The sequence below is a fragment of the Chiloscyllium plagiosum genome, unplaced genomic scaffold, assembly GCF_037043375.1.
Source record: "Chiloscyllium plagiosum isolate Xiang-an unplaced genomic scaffold, Cpla_swu_hap1 HiC_scaffold_12, whole genome shotgun sequence".
NCBI lineage: Eukaryota > Metazoa > Chordata > Chondrichthyes > Orectolobiformes > Hemiscylliidae > Chiloscyllium > Chiloscyllium plagiosum.
The window spans coordinates 28395575-28418211 of record NW_028270150.1 but is presented as its reverse complement, the minus strand read 5'-3'; the positions used below and the strand labels follow the sequence as shown (position 1 = coordinate 28418211).

The window sequence follows — 22637 nt, the reverse complement described above, 5'->3', positions numbered from 1 at the left end:
GGTCCCAAAACAGACCCTTGCGGAACACTGCTAGTAACTGCACTCCAAGATGAACCTTTACCATCAACTACTACCCTCTGTCTTCTTCCAGCCAGCCAATTGCTAATCCAAACCTCCAACTCACCCTCAATGCCATACCTCCGTTTTTTTGAAGTAGCCTACAATGGGGAACCTTATCAAACGCCTTACTAAAACCCATATACACCACATCTACCGCTTTCCCCTTGTCCACCTCCTTAGTCACCTTCTCAAAGAATTCAATAAGGTTTGTGAGGCACGACCTGCCCTTCACAAAACCATGCTGACTATTTTACAGAGAAAAAGTGTTCTGACTGCTTATATGAAAAGCCACTAATCCCAAACATTCTCAATAATCAGTAAATAAAATCTATTTGGAGGATAGAAGGCCCACAACCATTATGTTACATACAGGATGTTAATTCTGAAAAAGAATTTCATTTTTATTCATCCACCATGCCCATGTAGTCGTTAATGAAAATGTACAGTAGTCAATTAGCCATACAATACTTGAGAAGTGCTGAAAAAAAGTAATGTGAATGAAATCCTTTGCCTTTTACTCATCAAGACAGGTGCAAAATACCTATTACATTTCAAAAAGAGCAACAGTGTTGATGAAGGAGTGCTAATTAGTTGGCAAGTTGGCTCCAATCAGCCAAGGCATTGTCATGAGGAATGCATAGGGAACTAATGTTACCCCACACTCTATTTAATTCAAAAAAAGGTGTATCACTAGACAAGTTCTTTCATCTTGCAGACAAGAGGGACCTGTGTATGGCCTTAAGTAGCTCCTAAAAAGTGTAAGTGATCCACATTGTAAGCTTAATTGATAATCTTAAACTAAATATTAGCATAACTTTTAGTGCACTTGGGGTTGTTCAGCAAGTACTAATTTAGAAAAACGTTGTTTCATATGGAGCTTTATAAATCATGCAGATGCTAGTTTTGTCCCTCATAGTGATGAGGGAAAAAAAAAGTAATTTTGTGTAACTTAAAACTGTTTATGAACCAATTTGAAATAACAGGCTCAACCTTTAAAGCTTTTTACATTGTAACCTGTGTATAGCTGCATGGGAATCTTTGGCTTCTGCACTGCTTTGCAGGCACATTGCCCATAAGGTGTACATTTTGCTACAGTAGACACTGTTTTCTCAAGTCTATGTTCAACCTGGAAGAAAAGCATGTCTGTTCAAGATTGTGAGTCGCTGGAATGAGACACAACGTTTGGTGACTCATCACCCCTCAGGAAAGGAAGTGTCTTTATTTCAACTGACTTTAGCAAATAGTATCCCTTTGATTGAGTAATGCCTGATATTTGAGAACTTCCAGTTTTAGTTTCAAAATCATGGACACCCACACATGCCAAAGAATTTTATGTTCGAAGGCGCCACACTTCCTGCCATTTTGATACTCCCACTTAAGGTGGGAAGCACAATGAGTGTGGAGTCCTGACTTCTCCATGGTGATGATCATTTGTTGCTGACATGAAGGAGAATTTCTCTAGATACTGCAGTGAGCAAGAAGGACTCTGACTCACTGTTTATTGTATATACAAGTACTCACTGTCCTTTCATGGTCTTTTCATTAGAAATTTAAGTATTTAGAGAACTTTCTTGGTGTGTCACACTTCACAGATATTCTGAATCTGTGAGAGCAAGGAAATTGACAGGTGGCCTTTAATCCAATCAGATTGAAGAATCCTGACTGAAATGTGCATAATTTATGGAACAATATCACCATTTGCAGATGGGGACCTCACTCAAACTCATTGGCGAGTTTTACCAAAGATCTTCTGCTGAGCTCTTAGCATAATCACCCACTGCCATGTTTCTCAGCTAATCAGAGAGGGTGATGACTAATCCACTATTCTGTCCAAGCTTGACCTCTAATTAAAAGGTTCAGGACATGGCTTAAACAAGGGTTGGTCTTGGATAGTTGATATTGCAGTAAGTGCGACAATGGAGAGAACAGCTGGAATGTTGATGCCAGCTACTATCTCCTCCTCATCCCCACCATCACCTCCTCCTGCTGCATCCCACTAATATTCCACAATTCCCTGCTTTGGAATCTGAGGGACTGTAGTGACGTGAGTTCTCCCATTGAAAAGGAAAGGAAAGAAAAACTCTCTAATAAACAGGCCGAGCTGGAAATAGCCAAGGAAATGTATACCCTTCAATCTGGAGCCAGTGTAGCAAGATGACCCAGGACATCAGAAGGGTATGGCAGGTGACTGGCATTATGTTTCTTGGTGCCAAGTTCCACCCTCTAACTTGCCTAAAATTCTCCTGCACGAGCTTTCTCTGGATAACTAACCTTGCAGTTCCCCTCGTTCCTGTCACCATCCAGGCAACACACATCCACATTTGAACAGCTAATACTGATGTTCATTCTCACCCTGTTTGACTCTCTCACCAGCCCTCAAATCACCTGCACCTGCTGTTTTCCTTGCCAGTGCTCCACACAACCTATTTCTCACATTCACAACCTCTGTGCTTTCAATTCTTCTCTGTAGCTTTGGGGAGAGGTAAGGACCAGGGCAAATAGGAGGTGGGGACAGGTGTCCCTCCAGTGATAGGGACTTTATTGGTCACTCACACTGCATTCCCTCCTGCTCCATTGGAGTGGACGTCTTGTTCCAGGAGGCTGCAGATGTCAGCAGTGACCTGCAGAGAGAGCCGGAGCTTCTTGAGGTGCTTAGATTGGTGGAGGGGGCAAATCCTCTGCTTCTATAACGTTTGTCGGGATGTAACCCCTTTCCAGCTGGATCTGGACCTCCATCCCCTCCACTTTGTGGAGGGATGCATAGTTAACGAGAAGGCTGCTGCTGTAGATAGCGAGCACAGTTGGAGAACGGAAACAATTTCTCAACTGACCATGGCTGGAGCTATGCAGTGCAGTTGATAACAACCATTGCATAGAACATAGACATAGAACATAGAACAGTACAGCACAGAACAGGCCCTTCAGCCCACGGTGTTGTGCCGACCATTGATCTTCATATATGCACCCTCAAATTTCTGTGACCATATGCATGTCTAATAGTCTCTTAAATGTCCCCAATGACCTTGCTTCCACAACTGCTGCTGGCAACCCATTCCATGCTCTCACAACTCTCTGTGTAAAGAACCCGCCTCTGACATCCCCTCTATACTTTCCTCCAACCAGCTTAAAACTATGACCCCTCGTGTTAGCCATTTCTGCCCTGGGAAATAGTGTCTGGCTATCAACTCTATCAATGCCTCTCATTATCTTGTATACATCAATTAGGTCCCCTCTCCTCCTCCTTTTCTCCAATGAGAAAAGTCCGAGCTCAGTCAACCTCTCTTCATAAGATAAGCCCTCCAGTCCAGGCAGCATCGTGGTAAACTTCCTCTGAACCCTCTCCAAAGCATGCACATCTTTCCTATAATAGGGCGACCAGAACTGGACACAGTATTCCAAGTGCGGTCTAACCAAAGTTTTATAGAGCTGCAACAAGATCTCACAACTCTTAAACTCAATCCCCCTGTTAATGAAAGCCAAAACACCATATGCTTTCTTAACAACCCTGTCCACTTGGGTGGCAATTTTAAGGGATCTATGTACCTGCACACCAAGATCCCTCTGTTCCTCCACACTGCCAAGAATCCTATCCTTAATCCTGTACTGAGCTTTCAAATTCGATCTTCCAAAATGCATCACCTTGCATTTATCCAGGTTGAACTCTATCTACCACTTCTCAGCCCATCTCTGCATCCTGTCAATGTCCCGCTGCAGCGTACAACAGCCCTCTATACTGTCAACGACACCTCCAACCTTTGTGTCATCTGCAAACTTGCTGACCCATCCTTCAATCCACTCATCCAAGTCATTAATAAAAATTAAAAACAGTAGAGGCCCAAGGACAGAGCCCTGTGGAACACCACTCACCACTGACTTCCAGGCAGAATAATTTCCTTCTACTACCACTTGCTGTCAGTCAATTCTGTATCCAGACAGCTAAGTTCCCCTGTATCCCATTCCTCCTGACCTTCTGAATGAGCCTACCATGGGGAACCTTATCAAATGCCTTGCTGAAGTCCATATACACCACATCCACAGCTCGACCCTCATCAACTTTTCTAGTCACATCCTCAAAGAACTTGATAAGGTTTGTGAGGCATGACCTGCAGTTACCTGTTTCATTGCAGAAGCTCTTCCCACCATGCTCTCACTTTGGTGACTCTGGCTGGGTGCAGACACAGTGTGGGAACCATAGACTTAATAGGAAGCTATGGTTAAAAACATCCTTATTTGTTTCTTAAGTCATCCAATCCATTTCCTGCCATACCTACAGGTCCCTCTAGTCCCTGTAGAACTTGGGAACTGTCTGAGGGAAAATGGAAAGAGAGGAAGACAATGCTAGATCCTTTAGAGACTTTAGCATGCTGCTTGCACAAAATCCTACTCAATTTTGCTTGAAAGATTCTGCCAGCTGGATCTAGGAGGTAAGGTAGACTATCAAAATTAAAGCATGATCAGAAAGGAAAATAAAGTGGGGGAAAAGAATCAGATTGAGAAAGGCAGAAAGATAAAAGGTACAATCAAACAGCAAGTTTGAGATTTCTACATTTCAGATTTTTATTTTTTACTGGACTTGGGGGGATGTTTGAAGTTGCTGTTGAGTGCTGACAGCTTTATCATTAGTTCTACACCAAATATATCAGCCATTACTTCCTCTTTTTCAGAATTGTCATCACCATCTTAGTAACGATGTTGAGTAAAAAGTACTGGATAGAACAGGACCCTTGGCAAATTAACAGAAGTTTTAACAGAAGTTAACAAATTTAGAGCAAGACACTTAGAACAGATATGACTCAGATATGGCCCAGTGGATAATTTTACCAACAAGAACAGTAATGAGCCTTCCAGACCAGAAAGATCTCAAGTTTGATTTCTAGCTGGTACTGAATTAGCTGATCTAAGCCAAGACAACAGTGGCATCATTATAATTTACTTCAGTGATCTCCAGTAAAGAAAAGTAAATCAGACTCTTTTCTCCTTTACAATGCCACCCAGTTAAATCTCACAGAGTATATCAGGCTGGAAGCCTAATGATAATGTTTTGGTCAAATAGCCCTCTAATAGGCTAGATGCCAGATTTTGCACAAGATTGCTCAGTTAAGCAAGGGAATGAGGGGCTGCCATGATCCATAAAAGTTAAACCGTTGTGGATCTCATTAGTACATGCCTTCAGCAGGAGAAAAGGGGAGAAACCATGAAAAAGAAATAAAGTACTAAATAATTAAGTAGAGAAAGAGATGATTTCACAAAAAAATCAGGCCACTATGTATATTTAAGATGGAAAACAGTGAAGAGATAGAAAAGTTATAAAAATTAGACTATCATGGATCTCCTGGTGGACTTTCACAGTAAGCTACAAGACACAAGATTTTCTAGGAAGAGAAGTATTACATCAATTAATGGAGAGCACATTACTCTGTTGCTCACATGATTCAATGCCCCTTTAATACAATGGAGTCAAACTTCTATTAGGTGAAGATTGAGTGAGTTAATTGAAATGGCAGTTGCTATTCAGGTTACTGGTAAGAATTCTGACCTTGCCTTAGGGTCTGTCTTTTAAGAGGTTGTAGATACTGTGGCTGTGATAGTTTGTGTTCATCAAAAGTGTTTCCATATAATCCAAATGAAAGCTTTTGCTTTTTTATACTTTATTTCAAAGAGTAAGACTGATATTTGGTTTACACATCATGTGGTGTCTGGAATGTGGTGAACAGGAAGTGCATGCTTGACTTTGTGACCTATAGCCTGTCTCCTTAATGCAACTTGATGAGAAGAGGCAAGGTCAGCTTTCAAAGCCACTGAACTACCAGCCCACTTACCCAATTCCTTCAGTGGCTCCTAGTATATGGAGAGGCCTATTGAAATACCATGCAAATGACAGAATGCCATGCAAATCATCAGATTTTCTTTCCCCATCCTTTGTCCCAGAGCATTGCAAGGTATAAGGGAAGCCTATTTGGCATCCAGCATTCCTGTGGGTGGTGGAGAGGTCCAAAAAGGCCTGTGTACCATATCAATTTGTTTCCAGATTGCAGCAAGCAAACGCTGCTGGAGCAAATCTGCTATAACTCTCCCCAAAACTTCCTCCCTCCTTCTGCTGGGTAGCCCATCTTATCAATCCAGAGCAACCCAGTAGACCTCATCCACTGCAGAGAATGGACCTGGATTCAGCTGGAGCAAAAGGTTCAATTCTTATAATGTGGAAAAATAAAGATGTCTGACAAGCTCACACTTGTCCACTTACTGGGACCCTGATGCTTAGTCAATCGGTTCTGAATCTGGATCCTCCTGGATTCTGGTTTGGATTAAGCCATACCTAAATACCTGAACAGAAGTGGGTTTTTTTTTCACTTATTACTGGTTTTGGAGGTTGCCCAGAAAACCACCTGAATTCTGGCACCTGTATAAACTGGCTGAGTCATGAATCAGTACCTTCCGCCACCCCTCCCTCCCCCTTCATCGCATGGCACAATCCTGTCTCCTTAACGTTAAACAACAACAAAACAGTGGGTGGGCAGAGGGTGGATTTTTTCCAGCAAAGTGGTATGTGATCTTACGTTTTTCCACACATCCTAATATGAAAATTAGATTTAATGTTTTCTTTCAAGTTTTAAAGACCCAGGTAGGGAATTAGTGTGACATTTACCAATTCAAGCCAAAGAATAGTCATATAATCAAAGAGCCAAATTCACAGGAGGTGTAAAAAAAACCTTTCTCATGCATATTGAGGGAATGAAAGAAAGCTGGACTGAAAAGAAAATTGGAATTAATTTTTCAGCAAAATCTTTGTTTGAAGTTCTAATTCTGCAGCACAAATGATCGAGACATTATTTTCCTTTTTCCTTTAAAGTAAGACCGAATGTTTTCCTGTGTCCTGCAGGACATAGACAGAAGTTGGAAGAGCAGAGTAAAAATGCCAGCCTGGCCTTCTCAGAACGCCTCAGTGAATTAGAGCAGCTACGTCGCTCGGCCATGAGGCTCAGCCCTCATCACCCCACTACCGCTCCCAACCCGCGGCCCTCACTGAATCCCACAACCGCCTTTAACCCTCAGGCACCAAGCCAAATTCAAGGTAGGTACTCGAGAGCTACGCAGATTGAGGCACGGAAAAGATTAGATTCTCTGATTTTTTTTGAGTTACTATGTTGAACTACCTCTTTAATGTAGCTTTATAATCTCTTGAAACATCTGCAGCTTTCATGATATATCTCATCAATTGTATTCCTGAAAGGTGATGGGTAGAAGTTATTTTTAGTGATTTTTATCATGCATACGCATACACTCCGACTGAATACCTTTCCCTGTTAACTTTAATGGAGAGGAGTTTGGTAGCGGTATGTTAAATGTTGCCCCAAAAGATTCATCAAATGTAATTTCTATCCTCAAGATCCAATTGCTCTTATCTATCTGTGACCTGTACACAAAGCAGGCATAACATAGTTTGCACAAACATTTAATTTTTCCTAAAACAAAAGCAAAATGCTGCAGGTGCTGGAGATTGGAAATACAAGTGCAAAATGCTGGAGAAACTCAGCTGAAATGGCAGCATCTGTGGAGAGAGAGACAGAGTTAGCTTTTCGAGTCTGATATGACTTTCTTCAAAACTGAAGAAAGAAAGATGATGGGTATTATGCTGAGAAACAGATGGGGAGGAGCAAGTGGAATAGAGGAGATGGTTAGAGAATGAGGGAGGTTAAACATTCAAGGTGGCACAGAACAAAAGGCCAAGGGAGTGGTAATGGTTGTAGCAAAATGAGGTAGGATCAGAGTAGGTGTTACTAGCAGAACATGGGCCAGATCTGGAGAAAGCTAAACTAAGAAAATCAGACATTGCAAAGGTTGGGACAGGTGGAAGAAACAAAATGGAGCTCAGAGTTTAAGGTCTGAAATTGTTAAACTCAGTGTTGATTCCAGGAGGTTGCAAAGTGCTTAAACAGAAAATGAGGCGCTGTTGCTCCAGCTTGCTTTGGGGTTCACTGGATGACTACAGCAAGCAGAGGACAGAAATGTGAACAGGTTGATGTATTAAAATGGCAAATGCCTGGAAGTTCAGCTGCTGGTCTAATTGGAGTTGCTTTGCAAAGTGATCAGTTAATCTGTATTTGAGCTCTCCAATGTAGAGGACACCACATTGTGAGCAGTGAAAACATTTGATTAGATTGAGTGAAGTGCCAGTCAATTGCTGCTTCACCTGAAAGGAATGCTTCAGGCCTTGTATTTCTTTCAATCTAGTCCAGTGTATTTGCTGCTCACAACATGGTCTCCTTAACACTGGTGAGACCAAGTGTAGGCTGGGTAACTGTTTCGCAGAACACACCCCCAGCTCTGCCTGCACGAGTGACACTGACCTTCTGGTCACGTGCCATTTTAGTGGACCACTTTGCCTTTATGCGCATCATCTGTCTTAGGCCAGCTACAGTGTTTCACAGCTACAGTGTACCTGGTTTCCTCACAGCAGTTTTCTAAAGTATAAAAGCCATCACTTTTCTGCTTATCTCATCAATTCTGAAGAAGCTTCACACTGAACTTGAAACTTTGACTGTTTCTCTCATTGCAGACACTGCCAGACCCCCTAAGTTTCTCCAGCACTTTATGTTTAGATTTGTACCAAATTCCTCAACATTTGACTGATCATTCACCTCAGATGCTCTTATTACGTTTCTCTCCACAATTTTAATGGTGCAATGAAACCATTGTGTACTGGAAAAATCAATCATAATCATTTTGACAGCATTATTCCAACTGTCATTTCTACCCAAGGATTTTTACTTTCTGGCATATTTCAGACTTATCAAGTCAGGAGATGATTGTTCTTCTATTTTGGGTATTAGACTAATTCAGTTAGATACAGAATAAACCTCCTTCTCCTTTTTCCAACAATATTCCTCAGCCTCTGACCTCTGAAGAGCTTTCCTTCCTTCATTCATATTCTGTTCCCAGTGCAGGGACAACACTCACTGCTCACTCTGCAAAGTTTCATGTGGACTCCCTGTCATTGGGCACCATTTCAGCAGCGCATTATCTCCAGAGGATCTGTGGTAGAAACAGCAATGTTGTTTAACTTGTCAGATCAAACACATCTCACTGAGGCACACTGTTAAACCAGATTTTGACTCACTCAAAAACCCATTCACTTGCTCAGAAATAAATTCAGGCTCAAACCTGGAAGTATGAATTAAGAAATAAAAATTAGATTTTGACCAACGTAGAGAATACAATTACTACTTATTAAGTTATTAAAAATTCACTTAGTCCTATATTACTCTGAACTTTGACAGCTATCTAAAGTGCAGAATTATTGGTGAAGTATTCCAAGTTCACACCATTGATCTCATTTCAATACCAGGTCTACCAGCAAAAACTCAGTAGTGCATCCTAAGCAAAGACAGTAACTTGTGGATTTCCATGTTTAACTGAACATATGAAGACACCAGAACTTGCTGTCAAATTTACCCCATAATAACAGCAAATGCTAATTACTTCATCATTGTGAATGCAGTTATGTCTGGACCCTTTTGCATTCCCCACCCTTGCCACCTTCCAAAGAAGTTTGATGAACACATGGGAATCTAAGCATTAACCCAACTGCTCAGGAAAAAGTCACAGTAGACTTAACAGTATACAAATGCATAGTCCAGGAAATTCCTCACAATTGCCTCTGCATTGCTGGCATTACTCTATCGAATGTTCAGCAAGCATGTGTAAATGAGGTTTCTGATAGACTTTCAGTAAAATAACATCAATGGAAGAGGGATAACTTCAAGGAAATACCCAAACACAATTTGTACTTTTATAAATTGACCTGTTTGGACATGTTATGACACACCTTTATGATGATCACATCCTGGAGGTGGGAATGAACGCTGACCTTCTGGCCTAGTGGTAGGGCCTCCCAAACCTCTAAACATTTCTAAACAGTGACATTTTGTGTGTTAAGCAAACATGCCAACCCTTAAACAACGGAAACAGCTGACCAGGATCAGAATAAACGTAATGAAATGACACATGGCTGCAGAGTACTAAGATTCAGACTCTGATGTTAATCACGTTCAAGCACACTGCCTTGAATTCCATCATATATTCACACTGATGTATTTATATAAGTTTCTGTGGTAGGGTTGACTGGCTTTTAGTTTATTGGACTGCTTCCAATATCAATGCAAAAACCTCATTTGAACCTTGCACAGGTGCTAGGTACAGTGTCTACAGAACAAAAGAGCAATTTATTTTAGTAAATTCAGAGCAAACGTACGAGTAAAAGCTACTAACAAGTTTACTAAACCACAGTTCAGTACAATTTTGCCATGGTTTTCAAATCTCGGTGGAGAATGCTTAATTCTCTCCAATCTATAGGAAATTGAATGTTGCACTTGGCTCCTGACTATCCTTTAATACTTGAGTGAGTTTAGTTCCTGTGAGACAGACTTTCACTATGCCATTGTCAATTAGTGATGAAACTGCAGCAGTTTTCAATAGCAGTGAAGGCACAGCTTCTTCAGCTTATTCAGTACTTCTAAAGGTATGGCTGAACAGAAGGAACATGATTGCACATGTTTCCAAAGAATCAGCTGACAGATTGAAGAACCTGTTCTACAACCTGCACACATTTTACGACTAGCTGTAATATTTTCCTGCTTAACTATTAGATTAATTGTTCATCCTACAGTTTTATGTGTAAATATCTATTTATGTAATCTATATGTATATGAAATTCAGTCTTTAACGGAGCATGTATGATTCATAAATATAGGGCTCAGTTGTTCAGTGCACTCCGCCCCAAGCTGAGATTGATGGCAGGGATATTTAATCAGGTGGGAGTGCAGTGGTTGGGGACCCTGGTGCCTTCCTGCTTCTCCCTCAATTAAGCTCAAGAATGGCTTCCTCCCACCTTCAATCAATCTTAATTAGGCAACAAATACTCAATTAGGCAACTCATCCCACTGTGGGTGGGTGATCTCTCCATGCAGGGAACCCAAACCAAAATAAATCCTCAGGCATCCAAGGTCGATTTTAAAAAGCCCCCAATGTCCGATTGAGGAACCCAGCACCAGGAGGGGAGAAGGGAACCCACTCAGAGCTCCGAGCTGCCCCGGCTGCTGCCCTGCTCTCTCGTGAACATTACCCAGCAATTCCCCTTCAGCCATCACTTACCTGTGGCCCACTCTCAGATTCTGGGTCTCGGGTGGGTGCAATATTGACAGCAGGCACTACATTTTTGGTGGCGCCGTTGAGCAATGAAGAACAGCTCTGGCCAGTGAAACTTTAGCTTTCACTGTCCTTAATCCCTCGGAAAGCCCACCACTGCCCATTAAACAGCACTTTATATGACAGGCCTTCCTGGAAAAAAATGTGGATCTCTCCAGCCAGCAGGCAAAAACCCGGTCAACTGCAATAAATTCCACCCATGGTTCAATATATGTTCATGGTTTCATAATTTCACGAACTGAAATCTATTTATTATCATTATTATAACTAAGCCACTGCTTTCAGTATTCTTAATAAAGCAATTTGAAGAAAATGTGGTACAAAATTTCTACACAATACAGTCATTTCATTGATGCGTGCTGAGACAAGTGGAAGCTGTGTTCAATGCCAGCCTGCTGTTTCTGCTAATGCATTGAAGCAAAAGCACCTGCTCATTCAATAACTCAACCAAACAAGTTGTTACCTGGTTGTGGCACCAATTGGCCACCACATCACACAGGTTGGCAGATGAAAGGTGGCTTTGTCTCAAACTCACATCGTCAAACACTTTCTTTTGATAATACGTAAGCGATTTAATCTGATACCTTGTTTTGATGAATTAAGTTGAGCATTTTTCTATGAACCTTTGTGCTGCCTTGCAATGACTGTCTTCTTTTAATTATGCCCCCCCTTTTCCATTCAAATGGGTTCATGACCAGGAAGACTCAAGTATAATCCTGTCCTCCCTGAATCTGACTGCTATCCCAACATCAAAAGTGTTAATGTTCACGGGAATTGTATTTGCAGTCATTTTTGTATCACTTGAGTCCTGGCTGTATTGTGGGGTGGGATTTATCCATCCAAGAAGCTGGGGGCCCAATAGATTCGCATTTTGTAGTCTATAATGCGTGGATAAGCCCCTGATTCTATTTTAACTGTCTTACTGTCAACAATTCACTTGGAGAGTCTGAGTTGCTGTAGCAATATGTATATTGTAGTCTGGAGCTCTGGGTAGTGATGGTGGAGATCCCAACATTGTCTCCTTCACATCGCTGATTAGGAACATTTCTTACTGCCTGCCATTGGTGTGTGATGACAAGATTTGCAATCTGGTACTCAACTTGTTTGACTACATTAGGAGAGCAATTTGCTTGGCTCTCCAGTCCCAGAGTTGGACTCAAACTCCAAACCACTGGCTTAGAGGCAAGGGTGCTGTATTAAAGCTCTGGCAGTCTGCAGCTGACCTCAAGCAATTTGTTTTATTTTCACCAGACATGTCAGACAGAGGGTAATTAGCACCCAAATTTGCCTCCTGGGAGCTGGAGCTTAAGGTGGATGGGGATGCATGTGTATGCTGCCCATAGAGCTTGCCCTGAGATATTGATGCCTGATGGAGGTCCAGAGAAAAGAGCTGTGAGCTGGAGTTGCCTGGTTACTGTTCCAACATTACTATAGGGAATTGTCCCCATTTAGTTTCTATTCAGTGAGTGGAAGAATGGGAAACTTTATATCAATGAGACAAGGGGATGCAATAAGAAAGGTGTTAATACATGCTAATATACCTCTTGCAGCTCACGAGCAAGAATCCCATCTCGTCATTCAACACTCAGTAGGTAAGCGGGACTTCTTGCTCGCGAAAGCAGGAAGCTCCTCACTGCCATCTCATGCAATTCTTCCAATTTTCTCACCAGTGCCCACATGGTTTAGGGTTTGGGAAGATTCCACTTTTAAATGCTGACACTGAAGACTTAATTTTTGCCAAGCGCTTTGGTAAAGCTAAAGGTGTTCAAGGTGGCATCATTAGGCCCTTAAAGCCAAGAGGAAACCCTTGTGGTAGAATTGCTCTGGCCTACTTTTCTTGCCCTTGGCCCTGACGTAGGGCATTGGGGGCCTATAATCAGACATGAACAGTGCAGTAGACAGATGGTCTTTTCCATGCAGCAGACAGATTATCTCCTTTCCCAGCCCATGCCAAAGGAAGTTGCCCTGTAGCCAGAATACGTTTCGGGTGTCATCCAAAAGCAGCTATCCCTTTTACTTTCCCACGACCACCTGTCACCCGCACCACCTCCACCCTCCCTCAACCCCACTAATCTCACAACCTCCAAATCTATCGAGATAGCAAATCTGGAAAGTTATTTCAGTTTAAATTATAATAAAAGGACAATAAACACAGGTTCCTATCACTGAAAGGTACATTCACAATGAGTGCTTAGAATAAGCACATAGAAAGAATGTAAAGTCAGTTGGTGGGGGCAAAAATCTGGTTTTACAGAGACATTTGGACATTGGGTCAATCCCACCAGAATGGAAAAAGGTTAGAATTGGTTTTAAAGATGTATTCATGAAGGGTTTTGATGGATAAACAGGGAAAAATGATTTCCTCTTATTCAGATGTCAGTTAGAAACAGTTGGCAATAAAGTGCTGCTAGGAAAGAATTCTTAGTAGAGAGACTTTGAGTTATAGTGTTATACAGCACGGAAATGGACACTTCGGTCCAAGCCATCCACATTGACCAGATGTCCTAAAGTGATTTGGTCCCATTTGCCAGCATTTGGCCCATATCCCTCTAACCTCTTCCTATTCATGTACCCAACCAGATGCCTTTTAAATTTTGTAATTGTACCCACCTCCACCATCTCCCCTGGCAGCTCATTCCATTCTCTCACCACCCTCTCTGTGGAAAGTTTGACTTTTAGATCCCTTTTAAATATTTCCCCTCTCACCTTAAACCTATGCCCTCTAGTTTTGTACTTTCCTGCCCTGGGAAAATGATCTTGACTACTCACCCTATCCTTGATTTTATAAACCTCTATAAGGTCATCCCTCAGTCACAGATGCTGTCAGGAAGAAAAGCCCAGCCTATTCAGCTTCTCCCTATGGCTCAAATCTTCCAATCCTGGCAACATCCTTGTAAATCTTTTCTGAATCTTTTCAAGTTTAACAACAACCTTCCTGTAGCAGGCAACCAGAATTGAATGCAGTATTCTAAAAGTGGCCTCACCAATGTCCTATTCAGCTGCAACATGGTGTCCCAACTCCTATACTCACTGCACTAACCAATGAAGGCAGATGTGCCAAATGCCTTCATCACCATCCTGTATACCTGCGACTCCACATTGAAGGAACTATGTACCTGCATTCCAAAGTCTCTTTGTTCAGCAGCATTCCCCAGGGCTCTGCTATTAATTGTATACATTCTGCCATGATTTGCTTTACCAAAATGCAAGACCTCACATTTATTTAATTCAACTTCAAGAGCCACTCCCAGGTCCACAGGCCCAGCTGATCAAGATCCCGTTACACATTGCAAAAATCTTCTTCACTGTCCACTACACCAGCAACTTACATCATCTGCAAACTTACCAATCATATCTCCTACATTCATACCTAAATGATTTATATACATCACAAAAAACAGTGGACACAGCACCAATCCTTGTGGCACACCTGTCATCACAGGGCTACAGTCCAAAAAACAACTCTTCATCACCGCCCTCTGTCTCCTAACTTAAGGCCAATTTTGTATCTAGTTGGCTAGCTCCCTCTGTATTCCAGGTAATCTAACCTTGCTAACCAGTCTGCCATATGGAACCATGTCAAATGCCTTGCTGAAGTTCATATAGACAACATTGAATGCTTTATCACAGGAAGAAGTTAAGGCATTTGTATTACATCAAGGAAGAGTAAATAGACATTTGAACCAGAGGAAGTTTCAGATTGCTGGGGGACCAGAGGGTAAACTAACAGTGTAGGGTTACTTTTAGATTGTTCTAGCAAAAAGCCAGCACAAACACGATGGGCCAAATGGTGTGAAACTCCCATTCCATGGGGTCTGAAGGGCAAGTTATTTTCAAGCTCCATGAGTTAATATAAACCATATGGACTTCCTCATCCATATTTAACTTGGTCATAGTAGCATAGAGCTGCTGGCACCCATCAAATAAAGCAGTAAGAATCCACACTGTTAGGACAGGAGGGATAAGTTGGGAAGTACATTCTTTTTTAATTCTGACAAGATAACATACACATTTTTTTGCATTACTTATTCAGTCTCAATATGTTTTGAGTTTTCAAGAATATTTTAAAAATGTCTTAATAAAAGGATTCAGATTTTATCTGTAGGCTTTTTTATTTGAACAGAGAAGTAGTTTTGAAACCAAGATTTTCACTGTACTGAATTCAAATTGGATAATTTAAATCATATGTGAGAAGAGTAAAGGGAATAGATTTATTGTCAAACTGCTATTGTCTTTTATGAATGGACTTGCAACAGCTAGCTAAATTAAAGCAAACTACTTCTACAAGTTGGACAAATATATTTATGGATTACAAAAAAAATAATATTATGGCACATCATAACTTTAGGGTTACAGGAATATCAGTGTAACAAGCCATGTTTTGTTTTTTTAGTAAGTCTTTAAAGCAATGTACAGTGTTGCATTCTGATATAGTGGTCACCACAGTGCTGTATGTATTGGCTCTTTGATAAGGTTGGACATTTACTGTTACTGAAAGCATACTGGCTTTTAGAAATAAATCCTGCCTCCCCTCACCCCAACTCATTTCTCCCCAAAGAGCTGACTTTGCTGGGATTTGGTTCCGACAGAACCTTGACACTATATCCAAGTGTTCATTTCTGAAGTATCAGTGAATGTTGGCGGGCTATTTCATCATGGAAGACAATGTAGCCAAGCTGCGTCCTTTCCACATATACAGTTCCCAGCAGAGGTTTGGATTGTAATCAGAAAAGCTAGCTAATTTCTTTTACCACTTCCAGAATAAGAGTTTTGAGGCGAGTTAGAGCAGCCAACAACTGTCTGATTGAGTTCAGCTATCTCAGCACTGTATCAGGAATTAGAACTGGGATCTTGTGGGCACACCACACTGTTCATCCAATGAATCATCAACATAACATGGAGATTTGTTTTTCATCCTTTTTCTGTGTTATTTTGAGGTAACATTTGACTTCGATCTGTGCAGTCATGATTCAATACCAAACAAAAAAAAACCAAAGAACTGAAGATGTTGGAAATCGGAAACAAGATCAGAAATTGTTGGAAAAATTCAGCAGGTCTGGCAGCATCTGTGGAGAGAAAGCAGAGTTAATTCTTCATGTCCAGTGACTTTTCTTTCTTGTTGCAAGAACTGCTGAATTTTTCCAGCGATTTCTGATTTTGTTCCCTTCTTCTGAAGAAAGGTTACGACTCAGTACAACTTGGGTTTTGACTTTGTGAAGTCCTGTCTTAAGATCTTGATGTGGTTGAACTGAAAACTTATCAGTTCAAATGTCACTCCAGAAACCTGAGAACTGAATCCAAGTTGACATTTCAGTGCGATAGCAATATAGGCACTGTTAAATGTGCCACTTTTCAGTTAAATTATTAAAACTAAGAATGCTATATATGTTCTTATGGTTGGTTGTAAACAATCCAGTGGCACTATTTTGAAAAAGAGCAGGAGTGTTCTCCCTCATGACCTGGTCAAGATGTATGCCTCAACCAACACCTAATAACTCATTGTTATCTCATTGTTATTTGAGAGTTTGCACAAATTGGCTGCTACGTTTCCCACATTTCAGAAGTGGCTGTATTTATAAAGTATTTAGTTGGTTGTAAGGCATTCTGGGACATCTTAAGGCTGTGCTTCCCAAACTCTTTCCCAGTGTGATCCCATTTCAAGACTTGAAAATTGTCATGGCCCCTTGGTCTTTGGTAGGGGGAGCAGTTTGCATGGTCGTGGAGAAGGTATTTGATAGCAGGGATAGGAGGTTCTGCCTCAAAGCCCATGGTTACAAGAGAAAAGCTTACCATCCCACTTTGGGTCCCAACCCCACTTTGGCTGCCTCAAGATTTTGCATTGTTTGAATAACTGAAGACTTTCTATAACCAAGTGCTCCATTCTAAGTATAAAATGGACTGAACCTCCACCAATTTTCAGTAGTTCACTTTCACTTCCAGATTTGAACTCTAAATAGATTTAGCATTTGCTGAATGTGTTGCACATCTTCTCACCAAGGATTGAAATAAAACAAAGTCCGATTCTGATTTTATTCAAGCGCACAAGTATTTGTCTGAAATTCCTCTCTATTATTGCACCAGAGCTATTTATCAATTTATTGAAAATGGGTTAGCATCCCCATTAAAAAGAATTTCTGTCAAGCGAGTTTGTTCAGTTCATTACCAGGAAACACAGATAGTACTTTCAGGGCTATAACCTTCAGCACTTTGTTCTGCAGATTCAATGAAGATCATTTATTTAGTTATTATTGTTTATATTATTTATTTTAAAAATTCTTGCAATCATTTTCTTTCAAGCTAAATTTTATAGAAAGGTTAAGTGCAAAACAGTGAAAAACGAAATGAGATAAAACCAGTTGTTTTCCAGTGACAATGTGGAGTTAGTAGCATACTGGTAATGCCACTGGTAGAGTAATTCAGAGACCCAGGACTAATGCTGTGGGCTTGGAGGAGATTCATTTAACTCTATTGCAGGGAAGAAGCCAAATAGGCCTGGTCTGACCTTTACAGATAGTCTGCAGACATTTGCCCAAGAAGCTGTCTGTTCACTGGTACCATCGCTACCTGATTAATGTGCATGTGTTAAACTTTAAATTGTCGAGCCTCTGACTGGGCTGCAGCAGCACCAAATGGTTGGTGCATGTTTTAGCTCAGAGAATTGGCTGAGATCTGTGTCTTGGCTCCAGATCAACTTAAATCTAACACCTGTCTGAGACAATGAGCGTCTTGTTAGTTGCCTCTGTAGTAAGGGTCACATTTGTATGATTTGGAAAAGGAGCAGAAGGAAAAAGATTTTTTTTAAAAAAATCACCAAGTAAACTGGCCCAAAATTTTGAGATAAACCTCTTAACGTTGTGAAATATCTGAAATACGATACAAACATGCTGAATTAAAGTTACTGGGGAAAAATCAAATTGTCAGTTATGAATGAAACAGTCAACTTTCCTTTTATGGATCTGACTGAGTTGGATTTGGAAGCAATTAGACATGCATACAGTGAAGCCAAGCATTTCATCATCAGGTGGCTGTTTTAGACACTGCATTTGGTTGAAGCTGATAGAGGTTAGGGTGAAGTCCTTGGCTTTCTTCACAGGCTTGGAGGAAGAATGAATATGAGACACTTCATAGAATCACAGAATCTCCACAGGATGGAAGCATGGCCTTTCAGCTCATTGAGTCCACACTGACCCTTCACAGAGTATCCCACTCAGACCAAACCCCCGCCCCATCCCCGCATTCAACATACCAACCCAACCAACCTACATATATCTGATTACTGTGGCAATTTAGCAAGGTCATAGTTTAGGGTCCTGACCCACTTTGGTAAACCCTGCCTTAAGATTTTGCAGTGTTTAAATAACTGAAGACTTTCTGTAACCTAATGTTCCATTCTCAGTATAAAATGGACCTAATCTTCACCAATAGGATATTTTCAGTAGTTCACTTTTCACTTCCAGAGTTGACCTCACTTAAGCTCGAGGACAACAGAATATGAAAATTAGGATGAGAATAAGTAAGCCCACAACCTCGCTCTTCTGAGGGATTTATCTGTCCCAGTGTTATCAAACAAATAACTGCAAACCTGTTATGCAAGAATACACTCTCTCTTCTCACAGCTCACTGTGATGATGGTTGTAAAATAGGTTTTACAATCTTCGTCACATTATGGAAGTGCTGTAGCATGTGCACATTGAATAGACTCTGCATCTTGCTTCTTGCCCTGCTGGAAGCGTACATGTCTAGATGTCAGCTTCAGCTTTGACAGTGAGCTCACCTATTGCAGTGCATGAAGACCAACTGTCTGCACAGTGATCAGGTGTTGTCCCTAATGAATCCTCTTTAACCCAGTCCTGATACTGAGATCCGTCGGAAAGAAAAAGAAAGTACATCATTTTCACATCCAAGAGATTTCAAATCACAACCTCTGAGTTATTTTTGAAGCATCATTGCAGTTAAGAATGCAAAAATAGATGCTAGCTGTGTAATTTTATTTTGGTGTGATTGAATCCGGGGGAGTGGGGACATGTTGGTGAAGACACCAAGAAGATCTCCTGCTCCTCTGTAACTTACACAACTGGGGATCACTTCAGATAACCTGTCAAGGAAGAAGATGGAGAGGGGGCTTCTCGACCATATTCAACACCACTTCAGCTGCTTCAGATTAAATGTTCACATCCAAAGTGAGATTTGAACCAGTCTTCCTTCAGACCCTACCAACGTGACACAAAGTGTGTTCCTAGCAGAGGATTCATACTGGAGGTTGGCTTTGTTGGGATCGAATCTGCCTGGGCTCAGCCTGCTCCCTGTAGCTCAACTGCTCACTGGGATAAATTGAATCTCAGGCAAAGTTTCATTTTGTTGCATTATAGTTAGAACTTTTTCACAAGGGCTGTGTTCTAGCATAGTACTCAGATTCTCTGCAAATTACAAATAACTGTACGTAAGAAGGTCACTTGGAGAAAAAATTCTGAGAAAATACATGATCAAGGAGCTTCATGCCATGAGTCCATCCTTTAGACCAGTAAGCCAACAACATTGTACAAATGTCAATGTGTGCATGCATGTAATTATTTTCTGTGTATTAGAGTGCCTTACGTGTTGCTACAGACAAGCAATAGGGCAGGAAACCAGAAAGACACAATCACCAACGGGTATGAGTGAAGTTAATCAACTTAATTCACCTTATGGTACATTGAATTACCAGCATTAGAATCCAATACAATGGTAAATGTAACACTCTTAACCAATTTCTTGAGTCATAGAGTCATAGAGATGTACAGCATGGAAACAGACCCTTTGGTCCAACCTGTCCATGCCGACCAGATGTCCCAATCCAATCTAATCCCACCTACCAGCACCCGGCCCATGTCCCTCCAAACCCTTCCTTTTCATATACACATCCAAATGCCTCTTAAATGTTGCAATTATACCACATCCTCTGGCAGCTCATTCCATATATGTACCACCCTCTGCATGAAAACGTTGCCCTTTAGGTCTCTTTTATATCTTTCCCTTCTCACCCTAAACCTATGCCCTCTAGTTCTGGACTCCCCAACCCCGGGGAAACAACGTTGTCTATTTATCCTATCTATGCCTCTCCTAATTTTGTAAACCTCTATAAGGTCACCCTTCAGCCTCCGACGTTCCAGGAAAAACAGCCACAGCCTGTTCAGCCTCTCCCTGTAGCTCAGATCCTCCAACCCTGGCAACATCCTTGTAAATTCTTTCTGAACACTTTCAAGTTTCACAACATCTTTCCGATAGGAAGGAGACCAGAATTGCACGCAATATTCCAACAGTGGCCTAACCAATGTCCTGTACAGCCGCAACATGACCTCCCAACTCCTGTACTCAATACTCTGACCAATAAAGGAAAGCATACCAAATGCCTTCTTCACTATCCTATCTACCTGCCATTAAGTGTATAAGTCCTGCTAAGATTTGCTTTTCCAAAATGCAGCACCTCGCATTTATCTGAATTAAACTCCATCTGCCACTTCTCAGCCCATTGGCCCATCTGGTCAAGATCCTGTTGTAATCTGAGGTAACCCTCTTCGCTGTCCGCTAGACCTCCAATTTTGGTGTCATCTGCAAACTTACTAACTGTACCTCTAATGCTCGCATCCAAATCATTTATGTAAATGACAAAAAGTAGAGGGCCCAGCACCGATCCTTGTGGCACTCCACTGGTCACAGGCCTCCAGTCTGAAAAACAACCCTCCACCACCACCCTCTGTCTTCTACCTTTGAGCCAGTTCTACATCCAAATGGCTAGTTCTCCCTGTATTCCGTGAGATCTAACCTTGCTAATCATTCTCCCATGGGGAACCTTGTCGAATGCCTTACTGAAGTCCATATAGATTACATCTACTGCTCTTGCTATATCTCTCCAATAAGCTGTTTCTCAATCAGAGAGAGCTACCAATAATAAACTGTCTAAGCCACTGTGTATCTATATAAAAAGCTGGAAGGACTCAGAGATAAGATTTCTCACTGCGATCCAACTGTTCAGTTAACAAAATATTTATTCAAAAGAAACCTCAGATGTTTAATCCAAAAAAAAAGCCAAGGTTCACTATTTTCTTCAGAGGTACAAGTGATGGCAGAGGGAGGAGAGCTAAATTAGCAGTTCACGCAGTCTAAGATTGCTGCACTATGAAGATGAAATATTAGCAAATATCAATGTCTTCTTTCAAAGAAAAATACTGAACAGGAATAATGAACGGATAACATGTATTCCCTCATATACCACACATCTGTTTTCAGTCAAGAGCAACAGCAAATGATACAGCCATTGTAATCAGAGTAAAGGAAAACTTTACAATTATGTTGTGTCTTTTTACTGTATACAGCAATGGTTCTGAAGGGATTAAAGATCAGTTTGCATTTACTCTATTCTACCAATGTCACACACTGTCTGTGGGGAGAGTCAAGGAGTTCTTCTCTAGATTTCTAGAAGAAGCAGATGGATCTGTACCAGCTTCCTAAAGTCCGAATAATTATGCCTGACCAAAATGCAGTTGTACTTATTGCTATCATGCAATAAACTTTCTTCCTCTCTAAGAAAGGTGACTCCTCTGTGGATTCTTCACAGTGGTGTATCCTCTATCACTATTCAATGGATGTGCCCAGACAAAGCAAAGGAGGGTTGATTGCAGCAAACTACCCCAAACAACCCATACCCAGTCCCACACATTGGTAGATGTGGTAAATACCATAAGGTGCCAGCAGTTACCATATGGAAAAATACCACACTGATCACATCTCACAGAGACAGCTCAAAATGCTTCATGTATAAGTAATTACTTGTAAGTACAGTGATTGTTGGCAATGCTAACCCCAGCTTCTAGTTGGTATGCAAGAACCCGGTTGGATTGACTCACCTGCCAGTTTATTCTCTTTGCCTGAGGGGAATTACTTTATTGCTGCTCAGCACCACCCAATCATGAAGCAACTCTGAGTGGGAAGTCACTATGTGAGGAATCCTGGACATGCATCCAACTACTTTGAACCATGTTTATTGTGTATCAACATCAGGCATGTACAGGTCAGCCATAATGTAACTGACTTAACAACTTACTGCTGTTATGATGTGAGTGAGTGAGACAGAGCTATTCTATATGTTTACATTACAAACATTTTAAGTCAGAGACTGCTGTGTTGAAAACTAGTGCATATTTTGCCTAAACTTTCTGTCTCCTCTATTTTAAGGGCGGTATTCACCTATTTACTTAATTGGGTTAATGACTACAATAAAAAAAACTGAGGAGAGGTGTTCCAGACAAACGCCCCCACAGTATGATTTCAAGGCATCTGGCAATTGGCAAGAAATTAGTATAGCAATTTTCCTCATGCACAATATGAACTCTGTC

At 41.2% G+C, this 22637-nt stretch overlaps 1 protein-coding gene across 3 annotated transcripts in view; it reads left to right on the top strand.

The window, feature by feature from the left end:
- Positions 1–22637, top strand: part of LOC122548014 (runt-related transcription factor 1-like) — a 227122-nt gene that overhangs the window by 186683 nt on the left and 17802 nt on the right. Inside the window, exon 6 of one of the 3 annotated variants that reach the window (XM_087992573.1) lies at positions 6941–7132. The exons of 1 other annotated variant lie outside the window; for it this stretch is intronic. In XM_087992573.1, the coding sequence (XP_087848699.1) occupies positions 6941–7132 (192 nt within the window). Of the gene's footprint in view, positions 1–6910; positions 7133–22637 lie in introns of all 3 variants that reach the window. One more of the 3 variants, XM_087992572.1, reaches the window with a different exon arrangement.